The 16,394-nt window shown below is 58.5% G+C and overlaps 1 protein-coding gene across 2 annotated transcripts in view; it reads right to left on the reverse strand.

Moving 5' to 3' along the window:
• The window catches only part of UNKL (unk like zinc finger), a 31,393-nt gene extending 15,401 nt beyond the window's left edge, over positions 1 to 15,992 (reverse strand). For both annotated transcript variants that reach the window (XM_040253515.1, XM_040253506.1), the window contains exons 1-8: positions 15,889 to 15,992; positions 14,474 to 14,683; positions 5,876 to 6,052; positions 5,433 to 5,566; positions 2,711 to 2,846; positions 1,380 to 1,497; positions 934 to 1,018; positions 362 to 447 (exon numbers count right to left, since the gene is read on the reverse strand). In XM_040253515.1, coding sequence (XP_040109449.1) covers positions 362 to 447; positions 934 to 1,018; positions 1,380 to 1,497; positions 2,711 to 2,846; positions 5,433 to 5,566; positions 5,876 to 6,052; positions 14,474 to 14,683; positions 15,889 to 15,965 — 1,023 coding nt within the window. In that variant the 5' untranslated portion in view covers positions 15,966 to 15,992. The remainder of the gene's footprint in view (positions 1 to 361; positions 448 to 933; positions 1,019 to 1,379; positions 1,498 to 2,710; positions 2,847 to 5,432; positions 5,567 to 5,875; positions 6,053 to 14,473; positions 14,684 to 15,888) is intronic.
• Positions 15,993 to 16,394: the final 402 nt, after the last annotated feature.

A 16,394-nucleotide genomic window follows, 5' to 3' on the forward strand; every position in this document is an offset into this window, starting at 1 on the left:
GGAAGAACTCCTGTGACACTCACTACCCCAAGACGGCACCTGTGAGACACGCCTGAACCTCAGACACCAAGTCCCAAGCTGTCAGCTGTGCTCCTCACGGGGAGCTGCCAGCACAGCTTCACCTGCCCAACAGGGGTCCTTCTTCACCCTCAGGCAGAGACTGCACCTCACACATGACTGACACATGCGTGTCTGAGAAAACGTGAGACTCGGCCAGGACTCTTCTAGACGCTTCTACGCCACCAACCCTGCAGGCAGGCTGCCTCCAACCGCATCACACAGAGACCACACCCATCCAAGTGCCTGACACTGGATTCAAACCAAACAGCAGCGGGCATCTTCCTTGGATGCCCCCACTTACGTGTCCAGGCTGCCCGCTGGGGGTCGTGGGGACACTGGCGAGGGCAAGGTCTCGGCAGCCCCAGTCGCTGGCCATCCCGAGGCTCTCTGCCGAGAAAGGGGACTTTGAGTGGCTCCTGGCTGAGACTCTGGTTAAGGGACCCCAAGCTGGGGGGGTGGGCGAGTGTGTACTAGCCTCTGACAGGTATGAGCTGACCCGCAAGGGACTCCCAAAGTCATGGAGAATTTCAGCAGGAAAAGCCACCCTCACCATTAAAATAGAAAAAAAAAAAAAAAGTAAAATCAGAATTCGTAACATGCTCATAAGAGCAGGAACCCACGCTCACAGCTTTAGGAGGAAGCTCCCAGGGGCAGCAAGGAAGGGCTGCATCTGTGCACCTCCCGAACCCGAGGCTGTTTCCCCTTCAGGTGCTTTATACGGGCTCATCTGGTCACAGTGACTGCACTCAGGACCCTGGGGCACCCAGAGGTGGGGCTAGGCTGGGCCCCAGGAGGCCCAGAGGCCCCCGACCCTTCCAGCCACCCTCGCCCGAGGTGAAGCCCCTGCCTGCTCCCGGCAAAGGTGGCACGTACTGTCCACGTGTGCGAAAGCGCAGAAAGGGCCCCGGGGGCAGTGCCCGGTCTGGCGCATGTCGTTGCACTTGGTCGACTTGTAGATCTAGGAAACAAGGGCGACACAGCATGTAGAGCACCGGGCTGGAGACCTGTGTCTGCGGGAGGCCCGGAGCCAAGCCAGTCACTACACAGAGCTCGAAGAACCACACCACAGCGGGGCCTCCCGAAGAAGACGGATGCGGACAGCGTGCCTCCCGCCCCCCAACCCTCCCAGCGGCCCGGGAACCACGTGGGCCCAGGCCACTCCTGTGGTGCCTGTCCTTGAAGCGACCTTCCAGGTCAGCTTGGCCACTTGGCATTTCCTGAAAGATGCACCTGGCTCAGTGCCCGCCACCCAGCAGTGCCTAAGTGGCCACGGCATCCACCCCGTGAGCAGACCGCGAGTCCCCATCGGGCGCCCGTACCTCAGGGTGGAACTGCTGCTCCGTGCGTGAGTGGCAGTGCGCACAGCTGTCCCCGCTCGGGCACCTGGACGGCTCGCCCCACTCGTCACCATGCTTCACGCTGGGGCAGGGCGTGGACCTGCGGTAAGGAGGGGTCAGGCGGGCAGACGGCCTCCCCACGCGCCACTGGGGACCAGGCGCCAGGCCTGCACACTCTGGCCCTTCCTCACCAGGACAAGCGTCCAGGGGAGCCCAGAAGGCATCCAGGAGCCCGTTTTCATTTTCCACAAAGTGTGAGGTGAGTCTCAGTCAGAGCCCCCAGGGCCCCTGAGACTCAGCCAGGCCTCCTGCAGCGTCTGGGCGACCAGGTTCAACGCCGCCCGGCCTACCAGGGACTAACACCCTCTTTCTCCCCGCCAGACTGCTTCAACACTGAATCTGAGACCTGGTTCCCACGACACGAAAACCCTAACAACCCCCTCCATGCTTCAGATGCTTCCCGGCAGCTTTACTGTATGGGGTTTACTTTAAACTTATCTATGGGAAATAGGACATATTTTAAGATTTTCTAACTTTTTTATATGCAGTAAAATTTACTTCATCTTCTCAAGAAGACATCAAGTGACTAATACTCAGAGGTTCTCTGACCCTCAACTCTCGTTAAACCACTCAGAACAGTAACTGTCATAAAAAGATCTCTTTCTACGTGAAGGCCAAATGAGGCATGCAAGGCAGTGTCAGATGACTGGAGAGTGACTCTTTGCTCAAAGAACAAGCTGGACACAGACCTGGGGACCCACAGGAGGGGCAAGGTGAGGGCCCAGATGCCTGGACACCCCTGGGGGTTCTGCGCCCCCAGCCCCTACCATTCTCAGTGCTGGGCCCGTGCGGCGGGTTGGCAAACCCGAGGATAAGCCGGGCACCAAGCTGAGAACAGCTGGAGGGAAGAGGAAATGGCCCAGGAGGAGATCAGGACGGCCCAGGAAGACATCAGGACTGCCCAGGTGCACGACCCCAGGTGAGACCCAAACCCACAATCCGAGGAAGTCAGGCCCCCGGAGAGGGTGAAGCAGGCTGTGGGCACTGGGACTCCCAGCCTTGCCAGGGTGGGCCCTTGCCAGCAGGCACCCTCACCGGAGGGCACACAGGTTGCGGGGGGGACGGGGAAACAGAGGAGCCACACCCTGACCACACCTGCCACCGTGGGGTCATCTGCTGAGCTGGCATCCCTGGACACCGGGGCCTCCAGGGAGGCTGAAGGGAGTGGAGGGGCCGCTGCTAAAGCAGAGCCTCGAGCCACACGTGAGCCTGGCGGAGGGGCAGCCAGGCCCACACCCGCGACCTGGGCTCACCTGTACTGGAACCGCCTGGGGTCCCGCCGCCGGTCCCTGCTGTTGTGGAAGTGCGGGCAGGCGTAGCCCTGGCGGCACAGGCGCGGCGGCTTGGGGCACTGCTCCGTCTTGTAGCTGCCCAGCACGAAGTTGGTGTCTGCAAGACAGGGGTCCACACGGGGACGTGCGCACGCCCGCTCAGGGCAGCCACGCTGCCACAGGCGTCTCTGGGCAGATGACCAGAAACGCCACGAGGCCTGTCCCGCGGTGGAGGGAAAGGAGCGAAGCACGGACACACGTGCCACGTGGGTGAGCCTTGAGTGGGCCAGACCCACGTGGTCAGCGAGAGCGGCAGACACGGAAGGCACGATCTGATCCTACTTAAAGGAAGCGTCCAGGACAGGCAAACCCGCGGCAGAATGTGGCCGGGGCTTCTTCGGGGAGACCGGACAGTTTTAGAACCGGATGAAAGGGAAGGATGCACAATGCTGAACAGACTAGAAACCTCCGAAATACACTTTTAAAAGACGCGGTTTGACCTGCAGGTGACGCTGTGACAGCCGTCCCCTGGCACCAGGGCCACCGCCTGTGGGGAGACAGTAGCCGCGTGAGAAGCCCCCAAGCGTTCCACAACATGGACCCCAGATCTGCCCTGAGAAATAAAGTCTATTTTCTAAATGGTTCATTTCATGTTATCTGAATTTTCTCTCAAAGCAAAAATAAAAACCTACCAAGGGTTATTTATAAGCCATAACCAATAAAAGGAGATTCTTGAAAATAATATGCATTCCTGGGCAATGCAGGAGACCTGGGTTCAATCCCTGGGTTAGGAAGATTTCCTGGAGAAGAGAATGGCTGCCCACTCCAGTATTCTGGCTTGGAGAATTCCAAGGACAGTCCATACGGTCACAAAGACTCAAGACACGACTGAGCGACTTTCACTTTCTCTGGGCTGGTTAATAATCGACCTTCCCTTTATTTTTTTACAAACGCCATTGTTTTTAACCAAACTTGCCCAGTGGGGCTGACCGTCGAGGTGTTGCAGGAAAGGCCGGGGCAGTGCTGTGCCAACCCCCAGGACACGCTTCCACGCCCAAGTTTAATGGCCCACCTCTACCAGGCCAAACTCAGTTCCAAATAACTGATTAAATGACAAGAAACATGAACCACACAGCAGGGCATGGTGAGGACAAAAGGAGTTTGAACAGAAAAGATGATTTTGAGAAAATGAAAATTGTAAGCTATTTGTTTGCAAGCACTGACCAAAGGCCTCCAACAGACAGAGGTCCTGCATTGCATCGCATGACCCGCAAGGAAGTAGGCGGCGTGGCAGCATTGGTGAGTCCCAGGGGCTGCGACACCCATCGGAGGGTGATGGATGAACAAGCCCCCCAGACCTCTTCAGCAATAAGAAGAAAGACACTAGCAAGCCCTGAAGAGACATGGGGACCTGTACACACAGCACCAAGTGCAACGGGTGCACACTGCGGTCCCAACTGTATGACAGGACCATGAGGTGAAAGGTCAGCGGCCAGCAGGGGTGGGGAGGGACCAGCCGCAAAGCAGAGAGGGTCTGAGGGCAGTGACACCCTAACGGGAAGATCTGAGTCATTACAGATCCGCCCAAACCCTGAGGATGCACAAGGCTGGCGAGAAGCCTGGGGTAAGCTGGCCAGCTTACGATTGGGCATCAACGATCGGGCATCAATCCTGGTTGTCAACTGTAACAAATGTTACCACATCAATGCTAGGGGTTCCTGAAGCACTAACAAAGAACTTCCCTAAGAAATAAAATCTGCTCCTTAAAAACTCAAACCACAGGGCTGAGAGTCACTGGGCCTGGCCCAGCCCACTTTGCTTCTTCAAGCTCAGCCCGCCTGACAGTGACGAGGGCACTCACACCCCAACCCAGGCCGCCAGCCGGAGCGCACGGGCGGAGCTGGGGTCTTGGACCAGGGGGCTGAGGAGCTGCAACACAAGACGGCTGCTCTGCTGAATGACAAGCTCTGAGGTGCCGGCAAGTGGGAGCCGTGGGTGGCCGTTCATCTGCAGCAGCCTCTCCCAGAGGGACACGGCACAGCTGGACAAGCACTCGGATGGCAGCCCGCGAGGCCCGTCCTGAGAAGGCTTGGGCAGCCACCGTTATAAACGCATGCCTGGGCCCTGGACAGCTCAGGTTTCACAAGCAGGGGAAAAACCCTCCCAGGGAGCTCAGCACTGAAGTGAGGCAGCCTGAAGTGTTGTGTGCGAAGCTTCCAAGGAGACATGCTGGCATAACTTAGGGGTGGCAGGGGCGGGGGGGCATCTCTTAAAACCACACCGCCCGCAAGAAGCATCAAACAGGCGGCCTCATGGCAGCAGGGCCAGGCCAGGGTTGTGAAGGGGGCCCACTAACAGGCAGGGGTTTCTGTCCAAGGTGATGGCATGTTCTGGAACCGAGGTGACGGCTGCACACACTGCAGACACACCAAACACCACGAGTCGTGATGCTGAGATGGTTAAAATGGAAGATTTATGTTGTGAGTGTTCCACAATTAAAACCGCTTGCTGCCTGTGGCCATCACCTGTGAGGCTGCCGGGGAGCAGGCTGGCTCCAGGACTGGACGCCCCGCAGGAGCAGGGGCCGCCACACAGTCCCGTCCCCAAGCAGCCTAGGGACCAGACCCATGAGTGGGGGCGCTGACGGGGGCCAGTGTGCACAGAGCCTCGGTCTCGAGGTCCACCATGCGGGTGGCTCAGTTACCTTGCCACCGGGGGTCCTCACCCAGGATCTTCTCCATCAGGGCCTGGCTGGCCAGGACCCCGGGCTGCAGGTCAGGGACGCCATCCCCGGCGCCGAGCTGGCCGTTCTGCAGGGCTTCCTGTGCCTGCAGCTCCCTGGAAGCAAACATCGCGCGGTCACGGCACTGAGGCCCGTCCGAAGCCTCAGACGGCGAGATGCCCACCGGGCTGTCACTTTACGGAGCCACCTATGCGTGTCCATTCGGGAAGGTCGCCTCAACTCAAACCCCAACAGCCTCAGAGCTGAGCACCCAAGATGCCCGAGCTCCCAGTGCCCAAGTCAGCAGGACAGCAGCGCGTCACTTTCTCCTTAGGAATAAAATCCAGGCCCCAGAGGAGCCACTGGAGGCAAGTGAAGCCTGAGGCCGGGGGAGCAGGGCGGCTCCTGGCGGGACGGCCACTCACCGGGCGTCGCAGACGGGCGGCCGCAGGTCCAGCGGGCCGTGGGCAAAGGCGCAGTGCAACCCGTTCTTCACGCAGTGGCCCCGTGCGTCCGTCCCGTGGGCGCAGGCGCCTGTCTTGTAGTAGCGCAGGTGGTACTTGCGCTCCGTGTCCCCCGTCGTCCGGTGCAGGTACGGGCACCTGGGGGCAGAGGACAGTGCGCATCGGGCGCCGTAGCCACCACGGCGAACACCTGCCCCCAGCTGGCTGGCTCGCGTTGGCTTTTCCCAGATGCCTGCTCTGGTTGGAGGGTGAACAGCACCAGAGCCCTGTCCCTGCCCCAGATCCCTCACACAGCCCTCAGACACCACGAAGCCCTCGACGACACGTGGGAGGAAAGCACAACACCCAAGCTCCCGGAAAAGCACCCGTCATAATTTTTTGAATCAAGTGGAAAACAAAATTCCCATCAGACAAGCGGCTGGCAGCTCTCCCTCCTCCCATCCTGGTGCTTCCGAGGACCCTTCGGCAGAGGTGGCGCTGGAGGACGCTGTAGGGGACAGGCCGGGGAGAAGCGGCTGGGGGAGGACGGGACAGCATCCCTGGGGCCACACAAAGGCCCAGAGCCTCACATGCCCAGGAGAGACACGGGCAGCTCCAGGAGCACCAAGGGTCAGGGTCAAGGCCAGGGTCAAGGGTCTCACGCAGGGAGATGTCAGCAGTGAGACGGCATGGACGGTCCCAGCACACACATGGTGGGAATGAGCCCGCCTCTAGGTTGGTCCCTCCAGATAAAAGCCATGGACACAGAAGGGTGGGACGGCAGCCCCTCTGAGCAGCCCCTGGACGGCCCGAGGCTGATGCAGGCCACAGCTGCAGGCCCCCAGGTCTAAGAAGACGGCCCTCGGCCCCTCCCCGAGACGGCAAGGCAGCACTGTGTGGGGCTTGGGAAAGGCCCACTCCTGCCTCGCTGTCAGGCAGGCCGCGACCCGGGTGCTGGGAGCACCTGTGGGGGTGTGGGGCGCTCCCGGGCAGAGCACAGATGGATGGACAGGACCAAGGGTAAAAGGAAAGCAACTGATGGGCAAGCAATCCACACCATCTCAGAAGATGAAGAAACAGAGGCTCCAAGTTAGGGCAGCTCACCCTAGATCTGACCACACCTTCAGCGTGAAGGCCATGAGCAGGACGCAGGAGGCAGAGAAGACGCCATGCCCGGCAAGTCCTGGGGGCCCTGCAGCCACCAGGCAGAAGGTAAATGCTGCGGGCCCCGAAGGGACGCCTCCGGACGTATCCCCGAAGGAGCCGGGGTCTCCAGGAGATACCTATGCCCCCAAGACCAGAGACACGAGAGCTTAAAGCAGGAGACAAACCAAGTGTCCACCAACTGATGGACAGATGAGCAAGGCGTGGTCCATCCGGACAGCAGAGTGAGTGTGGATGCGGCTGCAATGGGGATGAATCCTGAACATGTCATGTTACGGGAACCGAGCCGGACACCAGGGGACACACACTGTAGGGGTCATTTCACACGAGGGGCCTAAAGCAGTCACTTTCACATCAACGGGAAGGGGAGAGTGGGGCCCGGGAGGGGGGCTGCGGGGAAGGGTGTGTACAAGGGCGGAGCTTCTGTCTGGGAGAAAGAATCTGGAAATAGACGGTTGCACAACATTTTGAATGTAATTAACAATGCTGAATTGCATACTTAAAACTATTTAAAATGGCAAACTTTAGGGATGTTATCACAACTTAAAGTCCATTGGAGACATAGAAGAAGCAAGAGCTACTCTCCACATTTGTAGTGAAATACACAAACTTACAGGGACACGTGTCACAGGTCACACCTGGCTGGCCTGTGGCATTTCACCTGAGTGGCAGCATCCAGTTCAAGAAGATGGAACACAGCCAGGCTGAGGGCCCCTCACATGGGCACGGGGGCGGGGGTAGGGGACAGATCGCACCCTCTTGTGCAGCGGAGAACTGAAAGTGAGGCAATTCCTCCAATTACCTCCACACAAACACCTCCGGGCAATCCCAGCGGCCGGAGCCGGCCTCATGAGATAACGGAAAAGAGGAAGGTGAAGAAAGCAGGTTACAGGTCAAGTTGGTCCTCACTTTGCAAAAAAGAAAAGAAAAAACCTGACTATGTCTCGCACACAGATATGGAAAAGGAAACACTCTGCGTGTTGACTGTGTTCCACATGCCCAAATATGAGCTGTTTCCTCCGTGTTCCCAGCGACAGTTCCAAGGAGCAGTTTTCAGGGGGTGTGAGTGCAATGGTCAGACGTCTCCTAAGGAGTTTTACTGCGTTAGGTGCCGGTGCAGCCTGCTTGAAAATCCCTCCCTCAGAGCTGCAAGCTCCTCCCGGCACTCCTGCGCACCTCTGCACAACTCAGTCCCTGGGGCCCCAGAGAGGAGAGCTGTCGGGGAGCAGCCTCTGCCACACCAGGGAGCCTGTTCTAGAACAAGGACCCTCTACTTTTTGCATTAATATACAGACTAATATCACTAACAAATAAAGAATGTAGAATTAGGGACCAAAGGTCACAGGACGACAGCTAGTGAAACAAACCAGGAACTTAGCTCAGTGAAAATGCAAACGGTCTGGAGCACTGAAAGGCACTCGTCCTGCTTCTGATGAGAGAAACTCACCTGGAGGCCTGTCTATTCGGACAGAACCCCGGGCGCAGGGCGGCAGCCAAGTGACACTGTTGCCGGCCAGTGACAGGCACCCAGAGGACACGTGCCCTTACCTTCTGTCCCAGGAACCATCACAGACAGACTAGCAAACAGAGACAGAAAGATGTGCTGTTTGTAACCGCCACAGGTTGCAGACAACCGAGTTGTGGGATAAACACCAAGGGGCTCGGCAGAAGCAGAGGAGCGAGCTGGTGGTTCGTATGAGCGGGTGGTCTTCGTGGAGGGCTTCGGGAGGGGCGCCAGGAGGCACCTGGAGGTAAAAGCGCCGAGAAAAGGAAGCGCGGCACCTTCCAGTTTACGTCGGAAGGTGGGGGAGGGGCGAGAATACAGACACACCATCTGCTTCCATCAGGAATCATGGAAGGAAGGGCTGCTTCACGGGGACGTAGTTTCAGTTTGAAGATGGAGAAGTTCTGGAGATGGATGGTGGTGATGGCTGCGCAACACCGTGAATGAACTCATCACCACTACACTGTACACATAAAAGAGCTAAGCTGACACATTTAATGTTATGTTTCGCTTCAATAAAACGACTTAAATAGGAAAACGACCATTCTGCAAAAACAGTTCCAATCTTCAGAAACACTCACTCATCTACTGTACGTTTAAAGGAAGAGAATTCCAGAGTCTGGGGAGGGGGCCAGCACACCAGAGCCGAGGCAGCATCTGCAGGTCTGTCTGTGGAACCAAGCCTGCAGAACAGCCCGAGCAGGACCACAGGACCGTGAGCACCACCAACGGGCTAACACAGGCTGTGGCAGAAGCTGCGGGAACCCCCCAGACCCGGGGAGGGAATGTAGTGGGCGCCACACCTCTCCCATTTCCTAGCGGTCCCCCAGGTCTGCTCTTAGCATCATTTTGTTTCTTTGCCAGTACCATCTCCACGGCAACCAGAACCTGGCCAAGGTCCCCCTCTCCCTAGCACTGAGCACCGAACAGGCACTATTATTTCACTAGGGGCATGTCACCTCTGCTTAAAAGCATGAGCTGAGATTAAGATACTGGAGAACATTTAATGAAAAGAAAATGGCTTCACCTAAGAACATCTAAGGGGCTTCCCTGGCGGCTCAGATAGTAAAGAATCTGCCTATAATGCAGGAGACCTGGGTTCAACCGCTGGGCTGAGAAGATCCCCAGGAGAAGGAAATGGCAACCCACCCCAATATTCTTGCCTGGAGAATCCCACGGACAGAGGAGCCTGGCAGGCTACAGTCCATGGGGTTGTAAAGCGTTGGACACGACTGAACGACTAATAGACACTAAGAACATCTAAGAGACACAAGGGACCAAACCTAGGCCCTCACCGAAGTGGGGAAGGAGCCGGGAGACCCCAGGGGTCAGCTCCATACAGCCGGCAGGTGCTTCCTCACCACAGGAGTTCAGTCACCCACCCCCACCCCCCACCCCCGCCGGGCCACTGACAGCCTGGCAGCATGTGTAACACCACTCAGTCCCACAGCCCACCAAATCCAGGGCGGGGTCCACAGCTGACAAACCCATCCAACCAGTGACCCACTCAGTGTCAGACACAGGTCTGCTGTGAAGCTCTGGAGCCGCTGGAACCAGGAGGGAGGGGTAGAGAGCAACACAGCTCCAGGAGTTCCTTTCTGCAACTCACCCCACACAATGGTGGACCCACAGACTCAGTGCCACTCTGCGTTAACACCAGTTAGCAAGCCAGGCCAGAGCACGTCTGGACAGCCTGGGCTGACGCTGGTGGAAACTGTGGGTCTGAATGGTGCGGCTGCTGGGCTGGGGCCGCACTGTGCTAGCTCTTCTACCTACCGGTCTCACAGATCCAACTCAGTCACCTAACTGTAATGTCCTTAAGTTGGCCAGCTTGGAAGCCTGTTGTCTTCCTTGAGACTGTTAAGTGGCCCCTGACTCCTAAATAGGGCTTCCCAGGTAGCTCAGTGGTAAAAAATCTGCCTGTGATGCAGGAGACACAGGTTTGATCCCTGGATGGGGAAGATTCTCTGGAGGAGGAAATGGCAACCTACTCCAGTTTTCTTGCCTGGAGAACCCTGTAGACAGAGGAGCCTGGCGGGCTACAGTCCATGGGGTCACACAGAGTCAGACGTGACTGAGCGACTGAGCACGCACAACTCCTAAATATTCTGCCCTGATGTTCCCAGCCTGCCCTTGGCTTTCACCTCACCCCCAAAAGCCCAAGCAGAATTTACTCATAAGGTTGGTTTAACACCAAGAGTTTATAACCCTCCGACTTTCACCTAAGCCTTGGGTCCCAGGACACCCGACTCTTTAAACATGGCAAGAGCATCTCAGCAGAGAGGCCAGACTGAGGACACAAGTGACACAACAGGCACACCAAGCCTTGGGCATGTAGAAAAGTTTCTGTAGGTCAGCAGGCTCCCACGGCGCCCGGATTCACAGGTGGAAGGTCCCCAAATCACACATCATTGCCGAAGCAATGGGGCCGCGTTACCAGATGCCCCCGGCGCAGTGGGGAGAGGTGGAGCCACGGCAGGGAGCCCTGCAGGCAGGCAGGCAGGCCTCTAGAGCCAACCTGGAAACTTACAGCACAGGAACGGGACAGGCCCACTTCTTACCCAAACTAAGAAAACATCTATTAAACGTGGGGCCTGGAAGGCCACCCACAAGCGGCCTGCCTTTGGCAGAAGGGTTATCAGGAAAGAGGGAGGCAACTTTGTACCTGGCAGAGTTGGGGGCCGCTTGTATTGTTTGCCAACGAAAACATTTCTGGGAGGGGCCTTTCAGAGTCCTGGAGGGGACTTCGCTTTGAACCGACCCCTGTAAACGCGCCTGACACCCTTTACCAGCACAGCAGGGATACAAGGTCTCCCGGGAGCGGAAGCAAGACCCGCGAGCAGGACCAGCTGGGGGCCCAGGGCCGCTCTCGGACAGCTCTCAGCGGGCGGACCTGGAGAGACCTCCAGCCACGCTGCACTCCGGCCGGCGCCCCTTTCTCGAAGCACCAGCCTAGGGAATACCTGAGACGGATCTGCACGAGTGAGACGAGCTGTTCATCCGGGCTGCCCCGCCACAGGGAGGCCAGTTCCCACGGCGGGGGTGGGGGGGCAGGGGGCGGGGCCACGTGACCCCATGGCCAGACGCGGCCAGCGCTGGGGAAGGGGAGTGGCCGCCGGAACAAAGGGTGCTGGGGGGTGGCCCACAGGGTGTCCGCTGGGGGCAGGGCAGGGCCAGGGAGGAGGTGCCAGAGAGGAGGGTGACTGCCACTGGGGAAAAGGAGCGACAGACGGCGGGGTCGGGGGTGTGCCCTTGGGGGAGAGGGGATGGGGGCTACCCAGAGACAGCTGGAGTTCTCACTGGGGTGGTGGGGACCTTTGGGGAGGGTGCCCCAGGAGAAGGGGCGACAGCAAGAGGGGAGAATGACCACCTGCCTAGCACAGGAGCTGACATCAGGGATGCCAGCCTTCTTGGGGGTCCCCAATCCTGCCCGTGGCTCAGCCCCTCGGCTCCCCCATCAGACTGGTAGAACCACCTTGGATGCAAAAGTCACCTGAGCCAGCTGAAGGGTCTTTGCTCTCTGATACATATTCATGATTTACAGTAATAGGTTGGTCCTATAAAAGCCCAAAATAGACATTTCAAGAACCAATGAACGGAAATAAAAGGAAGGAGATTCTTTCCCTGCTCTGAAGGGTAGAGTCTATTTACAGATCCCATGGCAACTCTGCATGAGCCAGAATATGTAATTCAACAGGACAGACTCCAGGAAAGTCCATCTCAGGCTGAATGAGTAGTGATTACTAACGAGAGACTCTCGGGAGACGTCTGGCCTGTCAGACACTTCCTGTGGGGCTAAAGCAAGTCATCTCACTTGCTCAATAAAAGTCACAAAGGAAATCTTTAAGAAGACACACATGTACTTTCATACTATGTGTACACGTTCACAGGACACACCCCAAACAGTGTCAGACACCCATCTCAATCCCACTCTTCTCAGTGACGACTTGCATGGTCTTCAGGCTGCAAGTGTTTCTACCCCCTACCTCCCCACCCCCCGGCCATGCTGCCCCACTTGTGGGATCTTAGTTTCTCCACCAGGGCCTGAACCTAGGCCCTTGGCAGTGGAAGTGTGTAGTCCTGACACTGGACCACCAGGGGATTCCCCATGTTAACATTTTTATAATAAACTGCAATACTATTTAATTAACATTTAAACCCAGCTTAAAAGGACCATCACCAGGTAGGTGTTCACCACAGTATACTCTTCATCCCATAGGAACTGGACCCTACCCTGAAGCCCAGCAATGGGTCTGAATCAATACCAGGCCATTCAGACTCTGGAACCCAAAACAGCCACTAAAATACACTTTCTTTTCATCATCCATGAATACTGCCAATCAGTCTCCTATCCTGGACTCTGGAATGGGGTCACACACGCTAGGTGACTGGATCTTTGCAGCAGGGTCTCATCAGTGGCCCCCCGAGGGCAACTCAAGACTTACATTCAGGAGAGGTGACTGACGTGGCCAAGGGAAATGAGGAGTCAGGGGCTAAGCCTTAGCTAGACAAAAACATCTCTCTTCCGAGAACACCCATCTGCAGGAGACAGCAGCTCAAGATGCAGTTAAGTAACGCACTTTTAAGACCTCACAGAATATAAAACCATCTCAACCGAAATGGAGCCAGTTACACTATTTCCACAGGCTGCAGGCTGCCTTAACAACCTTGTTTGACTATCTGGTGTTCAATTAAAAACCTCTCAGGAACTAGACAGAGCTTTTAAGATGATCACCATAGATCAAAAGTTTACTCCCTGGACCTAAGCATTTTTTAAATGAAAAACAGGGGACTTCCCTAATGGTCCAGTGGTTAAGACTTCACCGTCCAACACAGCGGGTGTGGGTATGATCACACACGCCCCAGGGCCCAGGAACCAAAGCAGAAAGCAGAAACGGCACTGCAGCAGATTCAAGAAAGACTTTAAGATATTTATCCATCAGCTTTAGTCGCTCAGTCGTGTCTGCTTCTGTGACACCATGGACGGTCAGAGCCTGCTAGGCTCCTCTGTCCATGGGATTTTCCAGGCAAGAGTACTGGAGTGGGTTGCCATTCCCTTCTCCAGGGGATCTTCCTGACCCAGGGATTGAACCTGGGTCTCCCACATTGCAGATTCTTTAATATCTGAGCCACCAGGGAATCTCCCGAGAAGCTAAAAGGACCTCCCCCAAATCAGACTTGGATCTGACAGAAGCTGAACCCTAGACGTTTTTTCCAAGAGGCCCTGGGGCACATCGCCACCACCTCACCTCCAGGTGGGACTGGCAAGGGCCCTTTCTCCTCACACAGCCCACAGGAAAAAAGCAAGACCTCCAGCTACCGATCTCTTCTGGTTTCATGAATGTACAATCTAACTTGTTTTTGTATTCTACATACTTCAAAATGAAGACATCTGTTCATAACACCATTAGGAAACTTGTAAAAAAAAAAAAAAGCAACCAAAACAAAACATGGATTTCTTAAACTTTAAAAGTGCTATACAAGTGACAGTATGCAAATAACCCTCCTGTCAATTCTTTAAAATTTAAACATATAAACAGCAAGCAAGAAGCCATTCTGGATACGTGTGCACAATGTGAGCAAACCTTCTAACAAGCTCTCTGACCAGAAAGCAAGAGACGACTACAAAATGATCCTAAACTCAAAAGCTGTACCTCGTGAGGGTCGGCTCTAATGCAAGGGGTTCAGAGATCTGGGCCGTGATCAAAGCGGGAAGCGCAGCAAAGTCTGCAAGCGCTATCCCCCGGCCGCAAGCGGTTCTTCCCGCACCGGCTGACCAAGGTCCCTACCAAGACCAGCGGTCAAGGGGAAGTTCAAAGCGGAGACGGGGCCTGCCGGCGCGAGGGGCCGGGAAGCCGGCGTCCGCACCCGCGGGGAGTGGGCCGCGCCGCCCCGCAGCCGCGCGCACTCACTCGTCGCCGTCCGGGCACACGCCGCTGGCCTCGTCGTACTTGGAGCAGTACACGTCCGGGCTGTAGTTGAAAGTGCCGTCGCGCCTGCGGAGCGGTCTGCGCCGACGCTGATTTAGGAAATGCCAATGGAAACAGGTAAATGGCCTGTGCTGGGTGCACTTGTGCTGCACAAACAGGGAGCACTGCTCTGTCCTAAACTCCTTTAGATACCTAAAAAGACAAACAGCGTTGGGGTCGCTTCCGCCGCCGCCGCCGCCGCCGGCGGGCGGCCCGAGGACTCCTGGGCAGGGGTCGGACCCCATGCGCCCGAAGGCCCCGACCCCAGGCGCGATCCCCCACTCTGCCGCCCCCCGCCCCGCTCCCCCGGCCCAGGCGGACCCCAGACACGACCCCACATCCCCGACCCCAAGAGCAGTCCCCAGCTCCAATCCCAGGCACGGCCCCCCGCCCCAGGCGAAGCCCCCCATCCCCGACCTCAGGCGCAGCTACCCATCCCAGACCGCAGGTGTGATCCCCAATCTCACGGGCGACCTCTCAAAGTTCAGACCCCTCCCTACCTCCTTTCCCTCTCCCCTTGCCCCGCCTCCCTTTTCCCTCATCCGTCTCCCTCCACCGCCGCCCTGGAAGCCCACGCGCGTTCCTCGGATCCCAGGAATGATTCGTCAACGCCAGACACGGTCCCCGACCCCAGGCACGACCCTGCAGAATCCAGACGCGGATTGGCCCAGGGCGCAGCTGGCCCATCTCGGAGCTCAGGCGTGACACCCACTCCGATTCCAGACGGTCCCAGGCGGCCGCTCCCCCAGAGCCCAGGAGAGTCTCCTGGATCTCAGGCGCGTTCCCTCAGACCCCGCGCGCAGCCCCCTCATATGGAACACAGACACGACCTCCGGGACTGCAGGCGCGCCCCGGCCCCCGAGCCCCGGTACCAGCCCCGAGCCAAGGAGGCAGCCGGAGTCCAGATGGCCGCCCTTCCCTCGAGCCCAGGCGCGGTCCCCCCTCCCCAACCACAGGCGCATTCTCGGAGGTCCCGACCCACGACCCCAGGCGCTGTTCTACGGTCCCCAACCCAGGTGCGTGGACCCCCGACCCCGTCCCCCAGCCCCCAAGCCCAGGTGCCACTCCAGAACCTGGGCGCCGCCTCCTGAGCCCAAGCGGCGGCAGCCGAGTAGGATGGCGGTCCACCCTCCAGAGCCCAGGCATCGCGCGGAGGCTGGGGGGCCAGTTGGCTAGGGGCGGGCAGGTGAGAGGCGGGGGCTGGGGGAACAGGGAGAGGGGCGGCGCGGGGCCCCAGGCCGCACCCGGCGGCAGCTCCCAGGCCCAGGGGCGCGGGGACGCGGGCGCGCGGGCCCGAGGAGCACGGGGCCGCCCCCTGCCCCGCCCCCGCTCCTGCCGCGGCCGGCCGGGGCACTGACCTGTAGTGGGTCGGCTTCTCCGTCTGCGGGGGGGACCCGCTCAGCGCCGCCGCCGCCGCTTTCGAAACCGACGGCATTTTCAGTCAAAACAATGCAGCGCGCATGCGCCGCGCGCGCCCGCCCCCGCCTCTCCGGATCTCCCCCCGCGTCGAGCCCACCCGCGCCCCCCGCCCGGCCGGCCACGCCCTCCCGCCACGCCACACCCGCGCGCCACGCCCCCATCCGGCGCCCTGCGCGTAGCTGTCGGCCCTGGGCGCCTCCGGTCGCCCTGCGCCCGGAGGGGACGCGCAAGCACCCCGGACCCCGCCACGCCCCGAGCCCGCAGTCCCGGCCGGTCGCCCCCACCCACTTCCGCGGGGTCCCCGAAGTCCACGTTCATGGCCCATCCCGCACCCGCTCAGTCCGCGGCCCCGGTGCAGCCTTCACCCCAGCAGGGCTGCCTACGCGCTCCGCACGCCGGACAGCGCCCTGCGCAACTCCAAGCTCCGAGACAGAGAACAGGTCTC

This window comes from Oryx dammah, unplaced genomic scaffold (assembly GCF_014754425.2).
Source record: "Oryx dammah isolate SB20612 unplaced genomic scaffold, SCBI_Odam_1.1 HiC_scaffold_2, whole genome shotgun sequence".
Classification (NCBI taxonomy): domain Eukaryota; kingdom Metazoa; phylum Chordata; class Mammalia; order Artiodactyla; family Bovidae; genus Oryx; species Oryx dammah.